At 40.7% G+C, this 23,004-nt stretch overlaps 1 protein-coding gene across 2 annotated transcripts in view; it reads right to left on the bottom strand.

The window, feature by feature from the left end:
* zranb3 (zinc finger, RAN-binding domain containing 3) overlaps window positions 1-23,004 on the bottom strand; it is a 72,780-nt gene that overhangs the window by 20,611 nt on the left and 29,165 nt on the right. For both annotated transcript variants that reach the window (XM_062989542.1, XM_062989543.1), the window contains 9 exons: window positions 14,183-14,201; window positions 13,353-13,531; window positions 11,976-12,207; window positions 9,032-9,117; window positions 8,047-8,218; window positions 6,031-6,165; window positions 3,063-3,182; window positions 1,379-1,498; window positions 320-499 (listed from right to left, as the gene is read on the bottom strand). In XM_062989542.1, coding sequence (XP_062845612.1) covers window positions 320-499; window positions 1,379-1,498; window positions 3,063-3,182; window positions 6,031-6,165; window positions 8,047-8,218; window positions 9,032-9,117; window positions 11,976-12,207; window positions 13,353-13,531 — 1,224 coding nt within the window. In that variant the 5' untranslated portion in view covers window positions 14,183-14,201. The remainder of the gene's footprint in view (window positions 1-319; window positions 500-1,378; window positions 1,499-3,062; window positions 3,183-6,030; window positions 6,166-8,046; window positions 8,219-9,031; window positions 9,118-11,975; window positions 12,208-13,352; window positions 13,532-14,182; window positions 14,202-23,004) is intronic.

Here is a 23,004-nt window from a genome sequence, read left to right as displayed (position 1 = left end):
TACTTTGTGTTGTAAACTACTGAGGAGGCTAGTCTGCAGTTTAAACACATCCTCTTTCTACACCACACATGGTTTTGTCATATTTTATTATGAATATGAGCTGTTTAAATAACAGTAAGTAACAAAACTAATCTATTAAAGTTAAAAGCCAAATTTATATAGAAAACAAAACTGGGTTAGTTGGGAGAAAAATGGGATGAAAAATATTCATGTAAATGAACATTAACTGTAATTAATCCCCATCTGAGTTGAGGATTTACTGGAAACTTCCAAGACATGATGACGGTTATTTATCACTTGGCCCCTGACACTGACTGACCTTTCTGTTCAGCATGGCCCACATCACCATGTCGAACGTTCCCTTCGCGATGAGGTAGTGAACGTGCACGGACGAGGTCTGGCCGATACGGTGCGCTCTGTCCTCGGCCTGCTTCACATGACCAGGGTTCCAGTACAGCTCGGCAAACACTACGTGAGACGCCGCTGTTAGGGTCAGACCCTGAGGAAGAAAAATGAATAAATAAATGATGTGTCAATAATGCTAAGCACAATACTACTACTACGCATCTCACAGCTAGAGCCATTAAGTACTTTTACTCTAACAATGCACACATAATGTGCTCAGAATTACGAATGAAGTTCATGGCTATTTAAGTAACTGTAGATTTTCTTCGAGGCTGAACCAGTCTGGCCATTTTTCACTGGCAGCAACTGCTGATCACTAGACGTTTTTTTGCACAATTTTGTGTGAACTAGAGACTGCTGTGAGTGAAAATCCCAGCTAATTAGTAGTTTTGAAATACAGCCACGCCAATTACCAACTGTGAATCCGCTGGTGCTTACACAACCCCTGATCTGATCAATCACCACATGTCAACTCAGACAAGTCCAATCTGCTGCTGCTTCTCATCATCTGCCAGTATTGGGTTTCCACACAAAGCCACATTGCGTTTGGAGTGCCACGTTAAGTTCCATGTCCCAAAAGCCCCCACAGTTCGGTAAGTAATTTTTATTGATGATATATAAAGTATTAAGGTTCATTAATAGCTATATTTCATGTATGTATATGTTTCATTACAACATAATATAGAGATAGAAAGTGTCATTAGACTGATTCACAATTTATCATGAGCTAAAATGTTATAATCGTCGAACACCCTCAATAATTCAAACTAATGCACAAGGCCACATCACAAAGCCTTTTTAAAAGCAAAACTTTTGTATCACACCCAGACAGTTTGATCATGGAAAAAGCCTCTTTATAAACACCCCTCACAACCAATTAGCATGAAAGCGACGTGTAAAAAAACAGTGCTAATGAAGTGGGAATAGCAGCTATTGAAAGCAAGTGTTGATGTGTGGAAGAGGGTGTGAGTACCTGTCCCGCCGCCTGGATGCTGAGAATAGCCACCCGCGTCTTTGGATCGTTCTGGAAGCGATGGACCAGCTGGATCCTTTCGGCGGAGGGAACGCTGCCGTCGATCCGCATGTATCCGGCCTGTCAGACGAGAAAACACAGTACTAATACCTTCCAGCTTTTAATTGATGGTAGGTCAGTAGTGCCTCAGTGTTTATTATACTTATTATTACTTATTATTATTTATACTTGATTTTAATGTACAGCACTTTGGTTGACACACGTTGTCTTTTAAATGTGCTATAGAAATAAAGGTGACTTGACTTAACTTTATTATTCTCACAATCCAGCCTGATCGGCAGAGCCAAACTGGAAATCGAGTGTCATTAACCAAGTGTGCATTTTGTTATCAGGGGCAGTTACAGAATAAAGGTATATAAAAGGTATATAAGAGCTACAGGATTTTTATTCTGATTTTTTTTTTTACTATTACCCTCATTTTACCATATTTCTTTTAGTCTTGTTTTAATTCCATATTCTCTAAACTGTAAGGTATATTTTACTATATTTTCTTTTAGTTTTTATGTTTTATTTGCTTATTTCTCTTGTTTTAATTTCGTATTTACCAAATTGTAGGGTATATTTTACAATATTTTCTTTTAATTTTTCAAGTTCTTAATTTTTATCTCTCTTGTTTGAATTTCATGTTTTTAATTGTAACTAAATGTTTGCAAGAAGTCTTTCTGAGGTTCTAGATCTCAGGAATGTTTTAATGCTTTTAATTTTTAATTTTTCCTTATGTAAAGCACTTTGAATTGCCACTGTGTATGAAAGGTGCTATACAAATAAACTTGCCTTGCCTTGCCTTGCCTTACTCACAATCCAAACCTGGCTTTAATCAAATTGTCAAAGGATGCTGTCTACATGTTCATTTAAATTGGAACACTGAAAAAAAAATTAAGATGGTTATATTATTAGCTCTTTTTAGGTTTTGGCTGCTTCCGTATTTTTGGATACCAATCCTGATGCAACCATGCTTATTTTATCTGGGCATAGGACCAGCACTGAGAGCACACTGACAAGCACACCTCCCAATGGCTAGGCTGTTCAGCCATTAAAATCCACCTCACAGACATTGCCAATCATGTCTGTCCAGACATTCGGCTGATAGCATGGCTGAGATTCAAACCGGGTCTCAGCAGCAGTGGGTTAGCGTATAGCGACTTGAATCATTAGCATATCTCACGTCGCATAGAAAGCTCTTCCTCTCTTAAGCTTTCTTGCTAACTGGAGCTTCCGAAATCTTAAAGGGATCGAGAGCGGTCACATACGAGGTGTGATCTCTCTCTCACACACTCACACACACACACACAGACTCTGAGACGTTCTTTCACTCACTCTCGCACCCTTCACACGCTGAGAGAGAGAAGTGGGAAAGGCTGCGAATGACACAGACTATGTCTGACTGGAGACAGAAGTTTGAAAGTTCTGAAAGTGCAGGAATGTGAATGAGAAGGGGAACTGGGTCACCGGAATAAGTGGATGTAGATGGGTAGATCTGGGTACGTACATTCACTGATTATTGTATAAGATGCACCTTGTTTAGAGACATCTGTGGATATGCAATTACATCATCTTTCCATGTTTGTTTTTATCCAAGGTGCCAATAATTCTGCAGCTGACGGGGTTACACAAAGAGCAGTACCTTAGCCTCGATTACGGCTTCTGTGCACGCCTGCAGCATGCTGAGGTGATGAGCAAAGACCAGAAACTTCAGGTCCTCCGTCTCCAGCATCATCTTTATGTAGTCCTTTACTGCTCCCGCCTACAGACAATGAGAGACAGAGAGAGAGAGAGAGATTCATAAGCTCAGTATTTAATTCATACATCAACTCCAATTAATTCATACATTAAACACACAGAACAAATATCTGCTTCTGTATTAATCTGTAATCAGACAACTAAATTATTGCTAATATTCAGCCCTGTAGGAAGACTGATCAGTGGCTGCAGCAAAATATGGTCATTAGCGAGCTGTTAGTAAAGCCTTGCTTTTTAAGTATCGTTCCACTTCTGTCATTACAGCCTAGTTTTGTCATTTTCACATCTTTTAATTGGGATCCGAAACCGCTCCCTGTGAAGCAGCGCTAAATTTTCAGTGCAGAATGTGTGTGTGTGTGTGTTTGTGTGAGGTAGTCTTGAGATAATTGGAAGCAGATGCTGTTGGGGTAAAAATACCCATGCTTGGCTCGCTCTTGCTGGCCAGGAGCTAACACTTCAGAGAAAACAGGCACAGCTTTTTTTATACAGCCCGAATACAGAATGTGTGTGTGTGTCTGAAAACTGAAATATCTAGATACCAAACAAGAGCAGATTTGCTAATTGACAAAAGACAGGTCATAAACCAGTATATTGCCAGAATTAACACTTTGTCTATATAGTCTTAAATGTGGGTTAATTTCTCAGAATCACTGGGCACAATGCAGTACGGCACACCGCTTCAGAGCTTCAGGACCTGGTGGCGAGCCATAATTGAGGGAAACATGAATTATGAATTATGAATGAGAATAAACAAGTCTATCTATGAATGGCTTAAAAGTAACTAAATAACGGTTTTAGAATGGCCAAGTGGACGTCCTGAATCCTAATGAGATGCAGTGGCAAGGTGGTAAGTAGGCTGTCTATGCGTAAAAGCACTCTCAGCTGTGCTATCAACCGTGCCAGGCATCCGACAGGCACAAGTGGCAGCGTGGGAGAGAGGAAAGTTTACAGGGTTCGTCTTTGCTACTGCAAATGCAACCTCTGCTGGCTGGTTAAGGCACCAGCACAAGAGATGGGAAACGCAGTGAGCAGCACAGCATGTCGCTCAGTATGCAGTATAGGGAGACGAGGGGCGTGGGATAGACGCTGCAGAGGATTTACAATCAGGGAATTGGAAATGCCTAGATTGGGAGATTTAAAGAAACTGGTTTGTGCTTTAAGTCCCCTCACATACACATTTTGTATGAGGATCAAATATGCAGAACTAGAACGCTTAAAGTGCCGTAAAAATGTGTTTGCCCTCTGATTTCTCTTCTAAGATTTTGACCTCTGCATGTTCAGTCTGAAAAGCCGCTGAAAGAAAAACCAAGAGCGAGGCATAAAGACACTAAAAGCATCTATAAAGGTCACTAATGGCTACCTACTGTGTTGCGTTCCCATGGCAATGCCACAACCTCTTAGAAGGCTGGTTACCATGGTGGTCTTTGCAGGTTAACAATTATACTCAGGAGAGCAGGAAATAGCTTCTCATGGTCATTTTTGAAATAACAAACTTCAAAAATGTACTTCGAATCATTTTTTTTTCCTTGGACCTTTACTCACACTAGATCATTCTGATCATAAACATACACAAAGTAACAGATCTGATCATTCAAGTGTGCTAAATGTACATGTTTTGTATCCTTATACACGGTTTTTAATAACGGATTTCATATCATTTTGCCGTACTTCTATTATTTCCGGCCTTGTGGAGTGTCCACAGCTTCTCCAATCTGTGCTGTTGACCTCTTCATCAGCTTCACATTAACATTTAACCTCTTAGGTGCTTTTCTGTCTAATCTCCTGTCTACCAGGGCGCTGAAGTTTTGTGGCGCCTTTTGTGGAATAAGGAATTTAGAACCAAACCCTACTATTATACCCCAACTTTGTCCCAGACTTGCTTTAAGAGCCTCTTGGTCTTCATGATTATGTTTATTTGTTCTCTAATAAACTGATTTTAAGGACCAGGTGCATTTATACTGCAATCACGAGACACTTGAATTGTGCAGAGGTGGACTCCATTCAACCAGTCGTGACTTCTGATTGCAATGGGGGCAGCAACGGGGTGAACACAGAATTCTGGCTATCGGATGACTGAATTTCAGGCATTATATAATAAGATATATCGTATAGAATTCTTGCTCAAACGGCTATAAAATCGTAGAACAAGGAGGAATTGATGACGTCGACTGGTCGGATAAATCCTGTTTTCTCAAAGATCAATTGAAAGACCGGGGCACTGTGTGCACTGTCTATCCGTGGAGGAAATGGCACCAGGATGCGCTGTAAGACCATCCTCTTCGCAACATACAGAAGTTGAGGGAACTGGCACTCAGGTGGCACAGCCCGATAGCGCTCCAGCTAGTTCAAATCTCGCCAATATGGACAACGATTGGCTCGTCCGTCGAGTAGGACTGCCTGATGTTACAACCTCTGCTGGCTGATCGATAGCACCTGCACAATACAGATGTCTGTATGACCCTCACTTGTGCATTTGAAAAAGAAGGGGTTGGTTACTGCACACATTAGAGATCAGAGTGGAGGTCAGCAAAAAAAAAGATCTGCTGGTAATTTCCTTGTACCAGATACCTGACGTCTTGTGGAGTCCACGTCTTGGCTGTTTTGACAGCACGTTAAGCGACTAGTTTTAAAATAATGGCTAATCTGTTTATAGTGTATAAGGACACTATTTGTTACCTGTAAGATTTAGTTGTGTCTTGAGTGTAAGAACAGTGAACAGTCTATCCTGATTTTTCTGTATAAGCTCCAACATACACAACACTTATACTAGAGGATGAACAACGGGCTGCACAGCAGGTTCACTGCTAATATTATACTCTGCTATACACACACACACACGGCATAGAAAGTACCTTGGCTACTGCAGTCTGTTTGTACATCTGTGTGATGAGACCCATCACCTCAGTGAATGGGTTCTGGTCCTCTGACATGCCTGACTCCTGAGAATGCATTAAACTCTCCCACCTCTCCAGACTGGAACTGGCTTCCTAAAAAAAAAAAAAGAGAAGAAAGAGAAATGACCTTGTTTTCTATATTTGCCAAGGGGCAGAACAATGTAGAGTACAGTGTGCGCTACCTTCAGGATAGAGAGAAAAGAAAAGGGTAAAGATCCCGAATGTACCCCAACATCACAAAAATCAGCCCACTCTTACTGGGTCATGTGACCTGCCCAGTGAAAGCAGCAGGGGGATTAACTCATCTAACACACACACACACACACACACACACACACTATCAGTACTATCTGTATTGTCCACTATCTGGATATTACCAGCAATTTACCGGGTAGGCGCCAAGTGTAAATAAACCGCAGAATCCGAATGGCAAGTAAATTGACACCGCAAGTTACTGAACTGAGACCTAATACTGAACAAAAACCCAAAAAGAGGGTGCTGGAGTGGGTCAGCAGTCTAATTCCCTATCCCACTACTGCAGAGGCTAAGTTCTCAAATGCAAAACTCAGGTGGTGCTATCAACCAGGCTGGGTCAAATCTTTTTATTCTCTTCAACTTAGAAACCTTAAAAAATTTAACAAAGGTGCCTGAGATTGACCAACACACATTGTACATCACATTCTGAGTAGTTAAGTGTGTGTGTCTTACTAGATTCGGTGTTGAACAAATGCACCCATTCGGTGGAATGGCCCCTATACGTATAAGCAGACAAGTCAATTTGTGTTTGGAAATGTAAACTATTTTTAAAATAATATTAATTACTTGATTTGCACGACTGTATCCTTACAAACACACATCTTAGGCTTGTTTTCTTTCATATCCAGCTCCTATTGGCAGTTCATTTCCTTAATATACTGTTAAGCAGATGTATAATGAGACTGAGGGTTTTATTTACGTGTATATTAACGACGACAACCCAATTTAACACAGACATTACTGCTGTGGAAATATGCCTCTCAATAATAAATCTTAATATCGAATCCGAGTGAGGCGAGAGTGAGAAAAATCACAAAACACAAAAGGGTTTCTCAAAACAATGCGCCGAAAGCCGCTGAAAAGACAAGAATAAAGAGGAGAGAGAAAAAAAAGTGCGATCTTGGACAAGTGAGACATGATGATAATTAGTGCTAATCGAATACAATCTCTTAGCAACGGGCACGGCGCAGCTACAGAGAGGTAATTAAAGCTATATTTAGCCTGTCTGATCCTGGCTCATCTTAAAGGGACTGACTGGAGTTAGCACATGCGCTTGTGCACATGCGGCTATAATGGTATGCGAGAGTGTGAATGTTTCGCAGTGTGATTATGAATGTGTCTGTAAATCGATGAGTGTTGAAGTGTGAGTATATGTGGGAAAAACCAAACTGAGGTGTGTTTTTTGGCTACTGGCTGTGTAGATTTACAGCTGCTTTGGTTCGTTTAAAGCCTAATGCACATGATATTTTTAAAATGAGCCTTACTGTCGGCTTTATCCTGGTCAGTGCTGCCGTGGGTCCGGTTTCCACAGAATTACTGGGTGCAGTGCAGTAACACACCTTGGACAGGATGCCTATCCATCGTTGGGTCTCAGCCACTCCCCTCAGATATAGCGAATCATATCTGTATGTAGACGCCCGACCAGTCAGTGGTACTGCTCGGGATTCGAACCCTGGAAAAGTGGTCGTGTGCTAGCACAATTTACCACTGCGCCACCCGAGTACCCGCTGTCTGATGGTTGGATCACAGCTGAGATTCTAACTCGAGCACCCAAGCTAGAAGAGGACGTGAGAGTGGATCTGGCCAATATCTTTGCATGAGGAGAAGAACCCAAAGATGTGGTTACCTCAGATAAAGCATGTGCTAGCCATACATGGATTGGTGGCTGATCATTGTCAGTGTGAGTGTGAGTGAGTGTGTGTGTGTGTGTGTGTGTACCTTGGCTGCTTCTTTGGGCAGGTCGAATGGAATCCTTTGGCGGATTTTGGCCGGCAGTTCTGTGAGCACTTCAGCCTTAAGTCTGCGTATCATGATCTCACTGAGACGCTGGTGCAGCTCGTCCAGATGAGACGCTCCACGACAGTCCCACTGGCGCTTGTTCCCAAAAAACCTTTGGACGCAATTATGATGATGAGTTTTATAATAATAAATGAGTCTATGTACAGTATGTGTATTTACAATGTTCTTGCTTTAACACAGTGTTTGCTAAAATTGAACAGAAAGAAGGAAGGGGATTTGGCAGTAGACGTTATTTGAGGTTGGGCTTTCGAGTGTGAGGGGTATGCATGATGATCAGGCTTTTGCTAAGAGGAATGTTGATTGTTAATTGATAGTTGACTATACAGGGAGTTATCCTTGATGGAAATTCAGCTGTAAGGGTTTTTGTGGTTAAACAGCATTTAGCCGTTTAGGATATTAATGGTTTAGGAGCATTGGACTGTACAGTATGAACGATGAGGGAACATTTGTATTAATAGCTGAGGACATATGGTTTGAGAGAGATGATAAAAACAATGGGTGTGAGAGTTCAGGCTGATTGGCTGCATGAAAATGCCCCCAGATGTCTTTAATATGAAACACAGTCATGGACAATTCTGTATCACTTGCGTGTCTTTGCACTGTGGGAGAAAACCGGAGCTGCCAGAGGAAACCCACACAGACACAGGGAGAACATGCAAACTCCACAAAGAAAGGACCAAGACCGCTCCACCTGGGAATCGAACCCAGGACCCTATTGCTGTAAGGCAACGGTGCTACCCACCAAGCCACTGTGCCCAATGTGTGAATGATAAATAAATGAAATCATTTTTTTAAAAGTAGGTCATTCATTATTTACTGTAAAGAAGAATATGGTTAGTGGAATGTTTACCAGTAACAAGTCTGCTTGTGAACTTTATTCTCATAATTAAATTAAATCTTTCACCTGTAGTGAGCATTGCAGTATTTTTTGGCGTATTCACTCCACACGCCAAACCGTCTTGGATATAAAGCATCGATCTGCATGAAGAGCTGAAAGAGAGAGAGAGAGAGAGAGAAAAGGGGAAAGAGAGACAGAATGGACAAGTGATTCTCAGTAGATTAGTAGGTTTGAAAGAAAATAAACCTACATTGTGAATAAGCAGTCATACCAACACATTACACTTTAATGAGGGTCAAGCTGATGAAGTGAAACACATCTAGCACTAAAGAAGCATTTAAATTTGTCACTGAAGATCTGTCCTTGCTGCTTTCACTCCAAACTGACAGGGGTGATAACTCTGCATATTCTCCTCACTGGAGCCAATAAGTAGTTCAGCTTTATTCCGCTGTAGAAGTGAGCCGCCCACAGGTTTCTTTTTATACACAGCATAGAGCAAAAAAAAAAAGAAAAAGGAGAAAAAAAAATATGAAAGAGTGAAAGAAATGTATCTTTAATACACAGTATTATTCTGCATTAAAATGTCCTGGTCTGTATATACACCCAGTGTGAAGGTTTAAAGTTGTAACTGATTAAGTAATGGTTTCTGTATCAGTATTGCAATGCGCACGTTTGTATAAATAAATGTGCAGATATTTAGTTAAAGTCAAAAAGTTGCCACATCTTCTGCAGGACTTAATAACTACAGTGTAAAGATTATAAGACTGATAATCATTTGCCAACCTTATAGGGCTCCTGTAATGTACAACATTTGATTTTGCATTAATATAATTGTAATTTAAAACCATAAATCCACAATTAATCACCCATAATAATGAAAACAAACCAGGTTCTAAAGGTTTTACGGAAATCTCAGTCATATGCTGACCTGGGTCTATAAGCGCCCTTAATTTACATTACATTACATAATTTATCTAATTTGCCAAGACAATAACCAAGCCATAAGGGTCGATGAAAGTGTCTGTGGTTCTCAGCTATCAATATTTGTTAAGGCAGTAATGACAGCAAGGATAGAAAACAATATCTAAAACTTAGTTTGGCACAACCGTGAACTGTCCTACAATTCGCCATCCAGCCAAATTGGGCATCCATGCAAAAAGGACCTTGGTCAATGAGGTAAGAAAAGTGGTCACCCTAAAAGTCCTGTGCAGAGATGAGAGAACCTGTTCGATGGAAAAGCATCTCTGCAGCACTTCAGAAAAGGCAAGACGGATGCTTGGAGTTTGCTTAATGGCATGTAAAGGACGAAATGTAAAGAAAAAAGATTCTGTGATCTGATAAGCTGGAAATTAAACTGTTTGGGCAGAGCAGCAAGCACCATGTCTGGTGAAAACCAGGCACGACACATCACCTGGCTAATAACAACAGTGCTGAGATCTCAGGGCTTGAATCTCAGGTGTCCAGCAGGCACAGCTGGGTGTGATGGAGGGAGGTCGACGAAGTTCCTCACTGAATTAAAATCACATCCACAAAGTGAGCAAAACGTCTTCACCCTAAATTGTGCCCCACTCTTTGGAAGAAATGTTGTAAAGGTGCAGAATTATTATGGTTGTGAGAAAGTGAAATTTGCATTAAAACACTTTAAATCTCACACAGAGACAAAAGAGCATCAAGATTTTTTTTAAACCAGCAGCGTTCACCAAACAAATCTGTAAACACTTTAAATTCCATTTCCTTTCATGAATGTATCTAAAATCCGCAATTCCTCGCAATGTTCTCAGAATAGATTTCGCATCATACAGAGAACGAACTTATAATAAACTAAACTGCAATTTTCGCTCAGGAAGGTCATTCACCTGCAGGCATTAAGTGTTCCATTAAAACTGTGGACGTTTTCACAGAGAAGAAAAATTCAAAGTGGGGCGAGTGGGGAAATAAATACAAAACTCCACCCTGAAAAAAATGTGTTCTTATGTTAGATATTTGTAGATATTTCCCTAAAAATAATGGGGTATTTGCAGAAGTAGCGTTTAAATAGCTGGAGTAAATGGTGACCACTTCCTTTGCATTGAAGATTTAACACATATTCTCCTTGATGGTTTAACAAGATCATTTGTTTTTCTTTTTTTTCCGGATTAATAACCAGCAATTATATAAATCCAGGTTCCATCTGCTCTTTTCTCCAGGCAAATATGTTCATCAAAGCTTGGCACTGTGCCACAAGATAAGAAGACAAGACGGGAAGACTAACATTGATTCCTCCTGTAAAGTTTTTCTTTTCCTTTTGTCTTTTTCCTTCCCCGTCAGATTGTAATAAAGGCAGAGAAGATGAATGTCGTACTTAGCAGAGATAGACGGAGAAAGCGGTAAAGAGAGACAGGCAGAGTGAGAAACACCCACGCAGTGTGTACTAGATTTAAGCCTCATGGGAGAGTAAACATCCACAGATATAAAATTTTAATATGTTTAAAAAAAAAAAGCCAGAGGGTTTAATGTCAGTGTGAGTGTCATGCATCCGTCCATCAGAGGTCCTGGGTACAATGGGAAATGGACAGCGTGGAAAACACTAAAATAAATTACTTTTACTTAGTGAGTTCCAATTCACTTCACTGTACAGGATGAGAGTATCAGGATGTATCAAAGGCTAGTATGAAAATAAATAACAAAGTTAGGGTTTTTTGGATTGTCCTCAACTGGTTTGTCACTGACCTTTTATACCAGAGTAACTAGAACATATAAGGTATGTGTCTAGCTTGAGAAAGCTTGGGCCCTGACATTAATGTGGATGTCACTATCTAAACACTGGTACAGACCAAGAACACCACTTCACAAAACAGAGAAAACATCCCTAACAGCAGGGGCCTCTTTCAGCAGGATTATTCGGCCCTGTGACACTGCAAAAATGTTCAGCGATGGTTTGGGGATCATTTATCTACATACCTACAACTGAATAAATCAATACAATAATAAATAAAGCATCTAGAAAAGCATTCAAAAGACTAATAATTACCTCTTCTGGTCTGCCCAGTGCGGGTGTTCCCGTGAGCAGGATGGCACGTTTCGCGTTCTGAATCACGGGCACCAGGATCTTTGTCCGCGCTGCGTTCCTGGACTTCAGGTAGTGGGACTCGTCCACTATGATGACACCAAAGCGCTGCCTGTTTAGCGCTTCCACTAGGGATCGGGCGTCGTTGGTGAGCAGCCCGTAGCCCAGAAGGGTCACTTTACTCTGACTGATCCCCCTACAGTAACACAGAGTGTGTCGGTAGTGATGAACAGGACTTGAGATTGTTTCACAACACCTACAGCAGGTAAAGACCATCTTGTAGTGATAATGACATTTTACTTCTTTGAACCTTACACTGTATAAAGTTCTGAAAATGTTTATTAGGTTCACCCCTATATTAAGGACAGTGGTAGGCTAGTGGGTAGAGCTTAAGGCTTTCGGTTCGACTCCAGGCTCTGCTATGCAGCCACTGCTGGACCCTTGAGCAAGGCCCTTAACCCTGTCTGCTTTAGGGGTGCCATACAATGGCTGACTCTGCACTTTGACCATTATTTATATAAAGGCATTCTTTTTCTAAAGATTCACTGATTACAGAAGATACACCTACCATCCAGATAAGCTTTGTGGGTATACAATTACTAACTTCTGCCCATTTTGTGCTTTGTAGGATCTCCACTGACAAAAAATTCGTCATATACCGATATAATCATAAACGTTTCTGTCTGCTTTAAACATAAGACTTAAAAATGCAGACCTGAGGGCATTTTATAGCTTTCAGTCACCCATGTCATTCTGAAAAAAACAGAACTGAATGCTCTGCACACTGTCTTAACAAATGACTTTAATCAGAAAACTCATTATACCTTGCATCCTCTTAATAGCTGCAATTTCGAAAATCACGCTTGCACCTTGTTGGTCCTGTTGGCAATCAGAGTAAAGTTATGCCATATGCAGGACCATCAGGATGTCGTTGCTATGGCAGCGAGTAGCAGGTCAGTTCGACCCTAGGGCAAGATGCATGGGGAGAATGTGCCAATTTGTTCAGCGCTTTTTAAAATCCATCAATAACAGGCAAACAGGCAACTACACTATGTCTATGAAACTCGCCTTTCCAATACACTCAAACGGAAAAGGCTGAGCATTGCTGAACGCGCGTCCTGAACGCACTTCATCTGAACGCCGGTTCTTATTAATAATTTAAGAAGGCCTTTCGTCTCTGAGAATGACAGAAAGGTCCGACGTAGCTGGTTCAGCCCCTTAAGACTGGGCATATTTTATACATTCATAAGTCTGTGCTGTGCTGACGTCTCAGAAACAACACAGACCCTGAAAAATTATGAAAAATAATAGACAGAAAGGTTTAACGGATGATTGGCTTACGTTATGTCGGATTTGCTCTCCACAAGGTTGATGTCATCAGGTAGGAGCTCGGGCACCCAGCGCTCCAACTCCTCGATCCATGGGTACTTCAATGAGGATGGTACCACAATCAGCAAGGGCCACTCGTGCCTGTAGAGGTACGCCACAGAGATGGCCTGCACGGTCTTACCCAGACCCATCTACAACAGCAGACACACAGCAGTAACAATCCAGAAATTCTCTTTAATAAATGTAACTACTATATATATATATTAAGTGCAGTTTAAGGAGGTCACAAGTGCGAATCCCAATCATTTTGGCTGTCCAGACAAACACAACTGGCTGTGTTTGAGGGGGAGAAGGTCGGACAGGGTCTCTTTCCATTGCCGGGGAACACATATGGGATATGCAAGTCTGGCGTGGCTGTCCATGCACGATACGGCTCTATGTGGGGGCCCAACACTGGATATCAGAAGCGATTGCAGATTGGACGTGTGTTGTAGAGGGTGTATAGTAATCTGGATCTCTTTACCAGAAGAGGGGTTAAGCAAGCGGCATTGGAATTACAGGGAATTGGATATGACTAGATTGAAATCTGAGGAATTTTTATAAACATTTAAACACATACCTACATGTATTGCATTTTAAAACTAGACATTTCTTCTGTTAACGTCTTTAACAATGATAACAAAAAGCCAAACCAAAGAAACACTGAGAATTTTGTTAGCTGCATATCTGTGTAATATCTACGGTTATGGTAGTGAAATGAATTAATACAGCCATGTACCACATTAATGTGTAATTGGTAGGGTAAATGTGAAGCGTTCAAGTTGAGGGGTAAAAGTGCTTACCTCATCAGCAATCAAACACCTGCAAGACAGAAAACAGAGAACGGGAATGAAATAATAGACAATTAATCCTTCCTTTCTCCAATTCGATTTGGGATTTCAATCAGACAGAACGTTGTGGCTCTGGGGTGATCAAAAACAACGGTCATCTCTTAAACGATGCCTCAAATAATTACTCTGCAAATTACGTTTTTAACTTCTGCCCGGAATCGATGTGTAGCGGCTGACTTATCGATCCAGATTGTTACTGAGAAACAGAGTTTCCTGTCTGGTGCTCCTTACTCACGGTCGTTTCACACACATGAACTTCAGCAACAACAAAAACGAGCAACTATCATTGCAGTCAAAGCACAGGACATTAATTAAACAACTGTAATCATTTAGACTGAATCTTTGCAAGAAGCACAAACAAGACCTAAACAAACTACTGATAATCATTCCTGCCACAGCCCCTTTCATACACCTGTAAGAACCTTTAGGTAAAGCCACATTTTGAAATCATAATTACTATTTCGAGTCATTTTAATTTAGGTAGCCCAATACAGCTGGGATCCAGGAATCAAATCCCAAGCGGTGCTGTCACCATTTGCGTACATACAAGACAAGTGTTTATCTGACAGCACACCCTTCCTGTCAAAGCCAGAATAACTCTCAGTGAAGGTGTTTTATTTAGTTTTTCAAGCCCCCCCACCCAGACTTAGTAAAGGAGCTCATAAACATGAAATTTGGGTTTTATTTTCCTCTGCTAATTTTTGAAGGAAATATTTTAATTGCTCCAGGCGAAGTCAAGCTAAGCTGCATAATTAAACCAACCAAATCGAAAAACCTCATATATTTTAAAGCGGTTATTGCGGTTATTATTGCTATTTGCATCATCTTTGTTCAAAAAGTTAAACTGGATTCAATATTGTTCCCCTTATTATTTCATCAGAAATTAACTGATCCATCAGTGATGACCACTTTTGTACCAGTTACACAGGAAAAGTATTAAATATATACAGTATATACATCTATATTGTAATCCTAACAAATTATGCTGTGATAATATTAAACGGGCGAGGTTTTTCGTGCCACTGTCACTTCCAGCTTGCTCATATGAGATTTTAACCCAACTTTCTGTAAAGCTGCTTTGTAACAGTGTTACAGATGCTACACATGAACCCTTGCAGACGTGAGACATGAGGAGTACTAATGTCCCTACAGTAATAGAGTATGTGATTTAGGACACAGCAAAAAATTCTTAATTTCTTTTTAGACTGTGGATAAGCCACCACTTTAACAAAAGCTTAAGCAACATGACCAACGTTGGCGTCACACTTTCAGGTCAAAATCAGGCAAGAATTTTAAGGAAATTTTAAGGATCAAGCGGACAAACCACTACAGAAAACAGCCATGGCCAGACTTTCTAAAAACAAAGGTCTGCTTTGCTCTTTCCTGTCCGGTGCACTCGTGTTGTCTATCCAATCCAGTCTGTCATTCAGTGGGACACCTAGGTACATATAGGACTGCACTGTTTCAACCGCTTTTCCATAAATAGACTCTGGCCTATTTATGGAAAAGGAATATCCACCACCAGCTCTTTTGTGTTTTTAATATTAAGCTGTGAGTTATTCTCCCTGCACCACAAGACGAAGTTTTCCACCTGCGTTCTGTACTCGGCCGAGTCCCCAGTGTAACGCACTACACAATCGATGGAGAGTGGCACAATTTCCTTACCATCTTAAAAGTCGGAAAAACAGAATAGGAGAAAATATAGGCGGATTCAGTACACTGCAAAAGATAAATATATGTTAATTTCTGTCCCCAATTAACCAAAAGATGATGATTTCCTGCAATTCTCAAGTGCAAGTTATTCCTCGTTACGGTTGGACACTGAGGCATTGTGAGGTTTGATTTGACACTTGAACCCCATGCTTCTCAGAGATAACGTTTAAAATAGCAAAAAAAAAAGAGAAGTCTTCAGTTGACGAAGCCGAGAGAGACCTGGCACGAGCCGGCTTGTTTAAAGAAGAGTGATTAATGAGCGTGGAAATGGCACGGAGCACACACGTGCACATAAGCACACTTGGGTTTAGACACACACGTTTTAGTGCTGAGTTAATTAAAAAACAGCAGCGGGGTCATTAATCTTGCTCTCCGCTAGCAGGGGGAGGAAAGAAGGGAGGAAAAGTGTGTCTTCCTTACTGACGTTCGCACCGTCTTGCTCCGTGTCCCCTAGAGTGCATCATTTTGTTACCGTTCTGTCTGTACGCGTCTCTTTATTGCGCTCTCTGGCACCTATGTTCTATCGTTGGGTGCTCGTCCGAGAAAGTATGCCATTAAGCAGAAGTAGTGAACAGAGTTTTTGTGGACCGATACTAATGTCAGTGATGAGCTGTAAGAGTTCTTGTAGACCGTAAAAATTCTTAATTTACGGTCAAAGTTGTGATTAAAATGAAACAGTATGAGGCATGACACATTCTTAGGCAGAAAAACTAAAAGTGGATCATTTAGGCTCCCTTGACAGGCATCCACTGTTCTGAATCATCTTTGCTAGTGCTGTTTGGTTGTTTTACATAGACTGCCACGACGGTTGAGACGACTGATAGAAATGTCACGTCCAGTACAATGTGACTGAGACCTTGATAATAGTTAAATGATAAATCATGTAAATACTAAATAAATAACAGTAAAATAAGAGTAAAACATCACTCAAACAAACAGATACGTTGCTGGTAAAATGTCTAGGAGTAGTAAAGCTCCAAAGCAGAACAAGCTCCCAAAATATAGAGTCTGTAAAGTAGTCTGGACCTGCTTTATAGTCTTGTATTAATTAAAATTAATGTATTTATTTATTAGGATTATTTTATCATCATCATGTTTTACACACTTGGGTCCATTCATAACAGGACATGTAGTTACTGGTAACACAAGATTCATCAGTTCAAGTATTTAATCAATTTTGTATCTCCAATTCACCTCACTTGCACGTCTTTGGACTGTGGGAGGAAACCGGAGCTCCCGGAGGAAACCCACACAGACACGGAGAGAACATGCAAACACCAAACAGAAAGGACCCGGAACGCTCCACCTGTGAATCAAATCCAGGACCATTTTGTTGTGAGGCACCAGTGCTACCCACCGAGCCACCGTGCTGCCTCCAGCAAGGCAGATACTGTACATTAAAATGTATTTTCCTCAGGTGGATGAAAAATCCTTTAGCTGACCATGATTTAATGAAGAACAGGAAAACCCTGGTCATCGATAGTAATCTAAACACAGTATCAAATGCTTTTAAATCACTTCACACCATGATTACGACAAGCACTTTCTCGGTGGACTTACTGAGCCGATCGATAAACATTGATCACCCCGGCGAGCGCGTTTGATCTCAATAAAGATACATATTTCGCCTCTGCACGGTGGCAGTGGGCAGGAAGTGCTGTGGTAGCAGGTTAATCCATCGAGCATTGTTCTAAACTCATTAAGTGCCATAATCGTGTCAGCACGCCGTATGCCAATCTGAAGACCCACAGCACTTGCGGTTTCTGCAACAACTCACAATCTGGAAGGTAGATTTAACCATTCAAGCAGGATCACAGATGCAGTAGGGCATCTTTGATGGTCATGATATACAGTGTATCACGAAAGTGAGTACACCCCTCACATTTCTGCAAATATTTCATTATATCTTTTCATGGGACAACACTATAGACATGAAACTTGGATATAACTTAGAGTAGTCAGTGTACAGCTTGTATAGCAGTGTAGATTTACTGTCTTCTGAAAATAACTCAACACACAGCCATTAATGTCTAAATAGCTGGCAACATAAGTGAGTACACCCCACAGTGAACATGTCCAAATTGTGCCCAAATGTGTCGTTGTCCCTCCCTGGTGTCATGTGTCAAGGTCCCAGGTGTAAATGGGGAGCAGGGCTGTTATATTTGGTGTTTTGGGTACAATTCTCTCATACTGGCCACTGGATATTCAACATGGCACCTCATGGCAAAGAACTCTCTGAGGATGTGAGAAATAGAATTGTTGCTCTCTACAAAGATGGCCTGGGCTATAAGAAGATTGCTAACACCCTGAAACTGAGCTACAGCATGGTGGCCAAGGTCATACAGCGGTTTTCCAGGACAGGTTCCACTCGGAACAGGCTTCGCCAGGGTCGACCAAAGAAGTTGAGTCCACGTGTTCGGCGTCATATCCAGAGGTTGGCTTTAAAAAATAGACACATGAGTGCTGCCAGCATTGCTGCAGAGGTTGAAGACGTGGGAGGTCAGCCTGTCAGTGCTCAGACCATACACCGCACACTGCATCAACTCGGTCTGCATGGTCGTCATCCCAGAAGGAAGCTGATGCACAAGAAAGCCAGCAAACAGTTTGCTGAAGACAAGCAGTCCAAGAACATGGATTACTGGAATGCCCTGTGGTCTGACGAGACCAAGATAAACTTGTTTGGCTCAGATGGTGTCCAGCATGTGTGGCGGCGCCCTGGTGAGAAGTACCAAGACAACTGTATCTTGCCTACAGTCAAGCATGGTGGTGGTAGCATCATGGTCTTGGGCTGCATGAGTGTTGCTGGCACTGGGGAGCTGCAGTTCATTGAGGGAAACATGAATTCCAACATGTACTGTGACATTCTGAAACAGAGCATGATCCCCTCCCTTCGAAAACTGGGCCTCATGGCAGTTTTCCAACAGGATAACGACCCCAAACACAACCTCCAAGATGACAACTGCCTTGCTGAGAATGCTGAAGGTAAAGGTGATGGACTAAACCCAATTGAGCACCTGTGGCGCATCCTCAAGTGGAAGGTGGAGGAGTTCAAGGTGTCTAACATCCACCAGCTCCGTGATGTCATCATGGAGGAGTGGAAGAGGATTCCAGTAGCAACCTGTGCAGCTCTGGTGAATTCCATGCCCAGGAGGGTTAAGGCAGTGATAATAATGGTGGTCACACAAAATATTGACACTTTGGGCACAATTTGGACATGTTCACTGTGGGGTGTACTCACTTATGTTGCCAGCCATTTAGACATTAATGGCTGTGTGTTGAGTTATTTTCAGAAGACAGTAAATCTACACTGCTATACAAGCTGTACACTGACTACTCTAAGTTATATCCAAGTTTCATGTCTATAGTGTCGTCCCATGAAAAGATATAATGAAATATTTGCAGAAATGTGAGGGGTGTACTCACTTTTGTGATACACTGTAGATATAAACTGTTCATTAATGCAACACTGCTGGAAAAAGGTTTGTATGTCCTGATGGTCTCCTATTAGAACTAAATACAATAGGCTAGTTATTTAGGATTTAAAGTTTCCTCTAAAGTATTACAGCTCAAAGCAGATTTTCCAGATTCGATCATTAGACATTTAATGTTGCCAGATAGAGCTTTAACATAGCGACTGCATTTAGATTATTTGATCAGCATGTTTAGTTTGTTCTTGTAATGAAGTGTTCGCTACCAGATCTGTATAAAACCTAATCTTTGAATGCTGCAGTGGTCATGCTCAGTGTTTATGTTCATCTTACTGTTCTACGTTACTGCCATGCTCACTAATGTTACGTTGTTTATATTAAACTCAGTGATGTGTTTTATATTTTAACAGGATGCTGTAAATTATCGGCGACTAACGACAATCAGTTAATGGAAATTTCACATCTCTAGTTAAAAGTGGTATTTTTTTCATTGCAGCCAGTTTACCTTACGATTTGGGAAGCAACCAGGCATGGAGAAACATGCATAAATCCTCCTAAACACTGACCAAATCCAGGTTCGAACCCAGGACCCCAGAGACCAGGTATATTTGACAAATATATAATATCTACGATGAACGCTATCACATTTGTGAATCTCATGCCTGGTAGAACTCAGGCATAGCTGAAACTGAAGCAGCAAAAAAGCCTCTAAAAATAGTTTCTGCTTTTTAGCATTTCCCTACTGCATGCCAGCATGTTCATTACGAGACCTCGTACCTATCTCTTTGCCTCTGTTTGTGTGTGTGTGTGTGTGTGTGTGTGTGTGTGTGTGTGTGTTGCCTCCACAGCGCGGAAAGCAGTTCAGCTGCAGGCGTCTTATTGAATTGAAGTGGGAGGAAGGAAGAGAGATCAATATGTCACAGAAAACACGGAGAGGTTATATATCACTGCGAGAAAGCAACGGAGACACATCTAACACCATCACAAACTGCAGAGTTGCTCAAGTCAAAACACGCTCAACACATTCAATTGTATGTTAATTATTTTCAAATTTCATCTCTACTGGAGTTTCAATAAAGAGAAACGGCTTGGGTAGGCACAATTCTCGGACGGCATTTCTGCTTTTTCGGTTTGATGCTGTTTTATTTATATGGCCACATTAAAAAAAACACAGTTCAGATGGAATTAGAATAAAACAGAATCTCTGAAACTGTCATGTCAGAATATTTAGTTTTCTATCTCAGAGTCTGGAAACAAACATGAGGCCATGGTACTTTCTACTACAGAAACCAGGATAAATAAGCATGGCCAAACAATTGGCCAGTGCTGACAGTGCACCAGTTGGTTCCAAAGCCTCATTTTCACGAGCACAGCTGCCAGCTTATTTATTTATTTCTTATTATTCTTATTTTCTTTAGGTACAGATTAAGCTCAACTGACTGAAATTGGCTGTGAACCATTTACAAACCTGTATAAGTATAAAATAAACAATTTAAATGATGATATAATGATTTTTTTACAAGGCCGGCAGCGAAAAGTTAATTACAAGTGCCAACTACACATGCTTATGACAAACAGAGATGCGAATCCTAAAGCTTCTTCTGACTAAATCGGTGTCATTATTATAAGATTTCATCTTTATACTGAAACATGATCCAAAATATCCACATTTTTTGAAAAACAACCTTAAACACAGATCCAGATGTGCAGAAATTAACACGCAGTCACTCCCTACTGACGCACAACAGCTTTACATTTTGTCATCTGCCTAATAATTACAGCATTCATTAGCAGCATTCGGATTGTTCCTTCTAGGGAAGTGGTAGCTTAGAAGTTTAGGTACTGGACTTGTAATCAGAAGGCTGCTTGATCAAACCCCACAAACGCCAAGGTGCCTTTGTGCAAGGCTCTTAAAAACTCTTACTTAGAGTATTTTTAATCACAATTTTAAGTTGCTTCAGATAAAATGCACCTGTAAATAGAGCTGGTACTGCACACTGAAGGTGGGTCAGGCTGTGTTTCAAATCAGCCTTTAGTGTAGCTCCATTAGCTTCAGCTGTTGGAAATGAATTAACATAACATTTATAACCAACAGCATTAATCGAGCGATGCCTTATTTGTTGATTTTCAATTAACCGATTAATTACTGACAGTACTAATCTGCACTGATTAAACAAAGACAGTAAGTGTTTTTTATCCCTGGTACATAGCTGCAGAAATATATTGCAGTGCCTAGAAAAGTAATCAGATCTTTCTCTGTGACTATTTCAAAACGCTATCGTCTCTATTAGTAAGATATTTTATTGGAACTATAAATTAATGTAAATTATGCCAAATCGAAAGAAAAAGGTCAAAGCCGTTTAATAATGTTCTCTATACCTCACATGTATGGGTCTCTCTGCTCTCTGAGTAAAGTGTTTCTTCAGAGCCACACAGTGGTTCATAAACTGTTCTTATTCATAGAAACGTGTGTTAGAGTTTCTGCCCGAGTGCCTTTGACTCCGCAGTGTTATTGTGGCTAAATCAGAAGAGAGCAGACCAAGCAGTGCCTCAGTGACTCATTGTCGAACGTTAAACCATGCTGGTATTAATCAAAATCTAACATGAGATGTAGACTATGAGCTGATGAAGGATAACGTTACAACAATACACCAAATATTCTCATTAGACAGAATCCGTCTGGCTACACAATAGTCTAATAATTCAAATATCTGCCTTATTTCTCTGCATTATTTCAGCTAGACCAAATAAACACAATTAATCTGTCTTCACTCACTGATGCATAAAAACATCAGCTGGATTTACTGGTCAACCAATAGAGAAACCAGCAGTTTACTGGTCAACCAATAGCAAAACTTCAAAAACACTGTTCAAAACAACTCCTCCATTCTACAAAAAGAACAACTTTAATCCAGAACAATGTCACAGCGATCATTTACCCCCTGTGATTTATTTGCTTTTTTTTTAGCCTAAAACACAAACCTGGAACATGGAAACAAATTAGTTAAAAAAATTAAGACCTAAACTAAACGGCATTATCAAAGAAGCACAAATTTATTCCATTAACGCATTTCATTTGCAGATTACTTGATTTCCATTCGTAATGAAGCCATCATTAAGCCCGGAGAAACGTTTTGAAGTTAAAAACCCTAAGTGAGTTTAATTTCCAGGCCTGTTAACATTTCACTTTCGGTGCATAAACCTTCCTGAACGCATCGTCAGAACTAATGAGAGGATGGATTTATGTTGTGAGCAGTGACGGCGACTAATTGCCTTCATTTCTGCGGTGTAAACAGTCACGAGCGTTAAGACTAAAGAGAGCAGCAACTGTAACAATTCATTAATAAGATCAGTCAAACTCATCGTTCATTAGGAAGAAGCAGCGATCGTGTTTAATAGACGGATTTAAAGGTGTTGTACAGCACTGTTCCACTTTTTAAAAGGGCATTAAGATTTAAACTAGGGTTACATGATTAATTATTTAGTTTAATCCAGTGCTAATTACCCAAAATAAAGGCAATGTTGAATACAAGTTAAACAGAACCACAGAGGACCAAACGACAGGCAGCTGTCGTGAGTACACACCGACAGTGGTCAGAGAAGAGACAAGCCACGAACCCCCTCACTGATGCC

The sequence above is a fragment of the Trichomycterus rosablanca genome, chromosome 27 (genome assembly GCF_030014385.1).
Source record: "Trichomycterus rosablanca isolate fTriRos1 chromosome 27, fTriRos1.hap1, whole genome shotgun sequence".
NCBI lineage: Eukaryota > Metazoa > Chordata > Actinopteri > Siluriformes > Trichomycteridae > Trichomycterus > Trichomycterus rosablanca.
The sequence above is the reverse complement of the archived record's forward strand: the minus strand, read 5'-3'. Positions and strand labels throughout refer to the sequence as shown.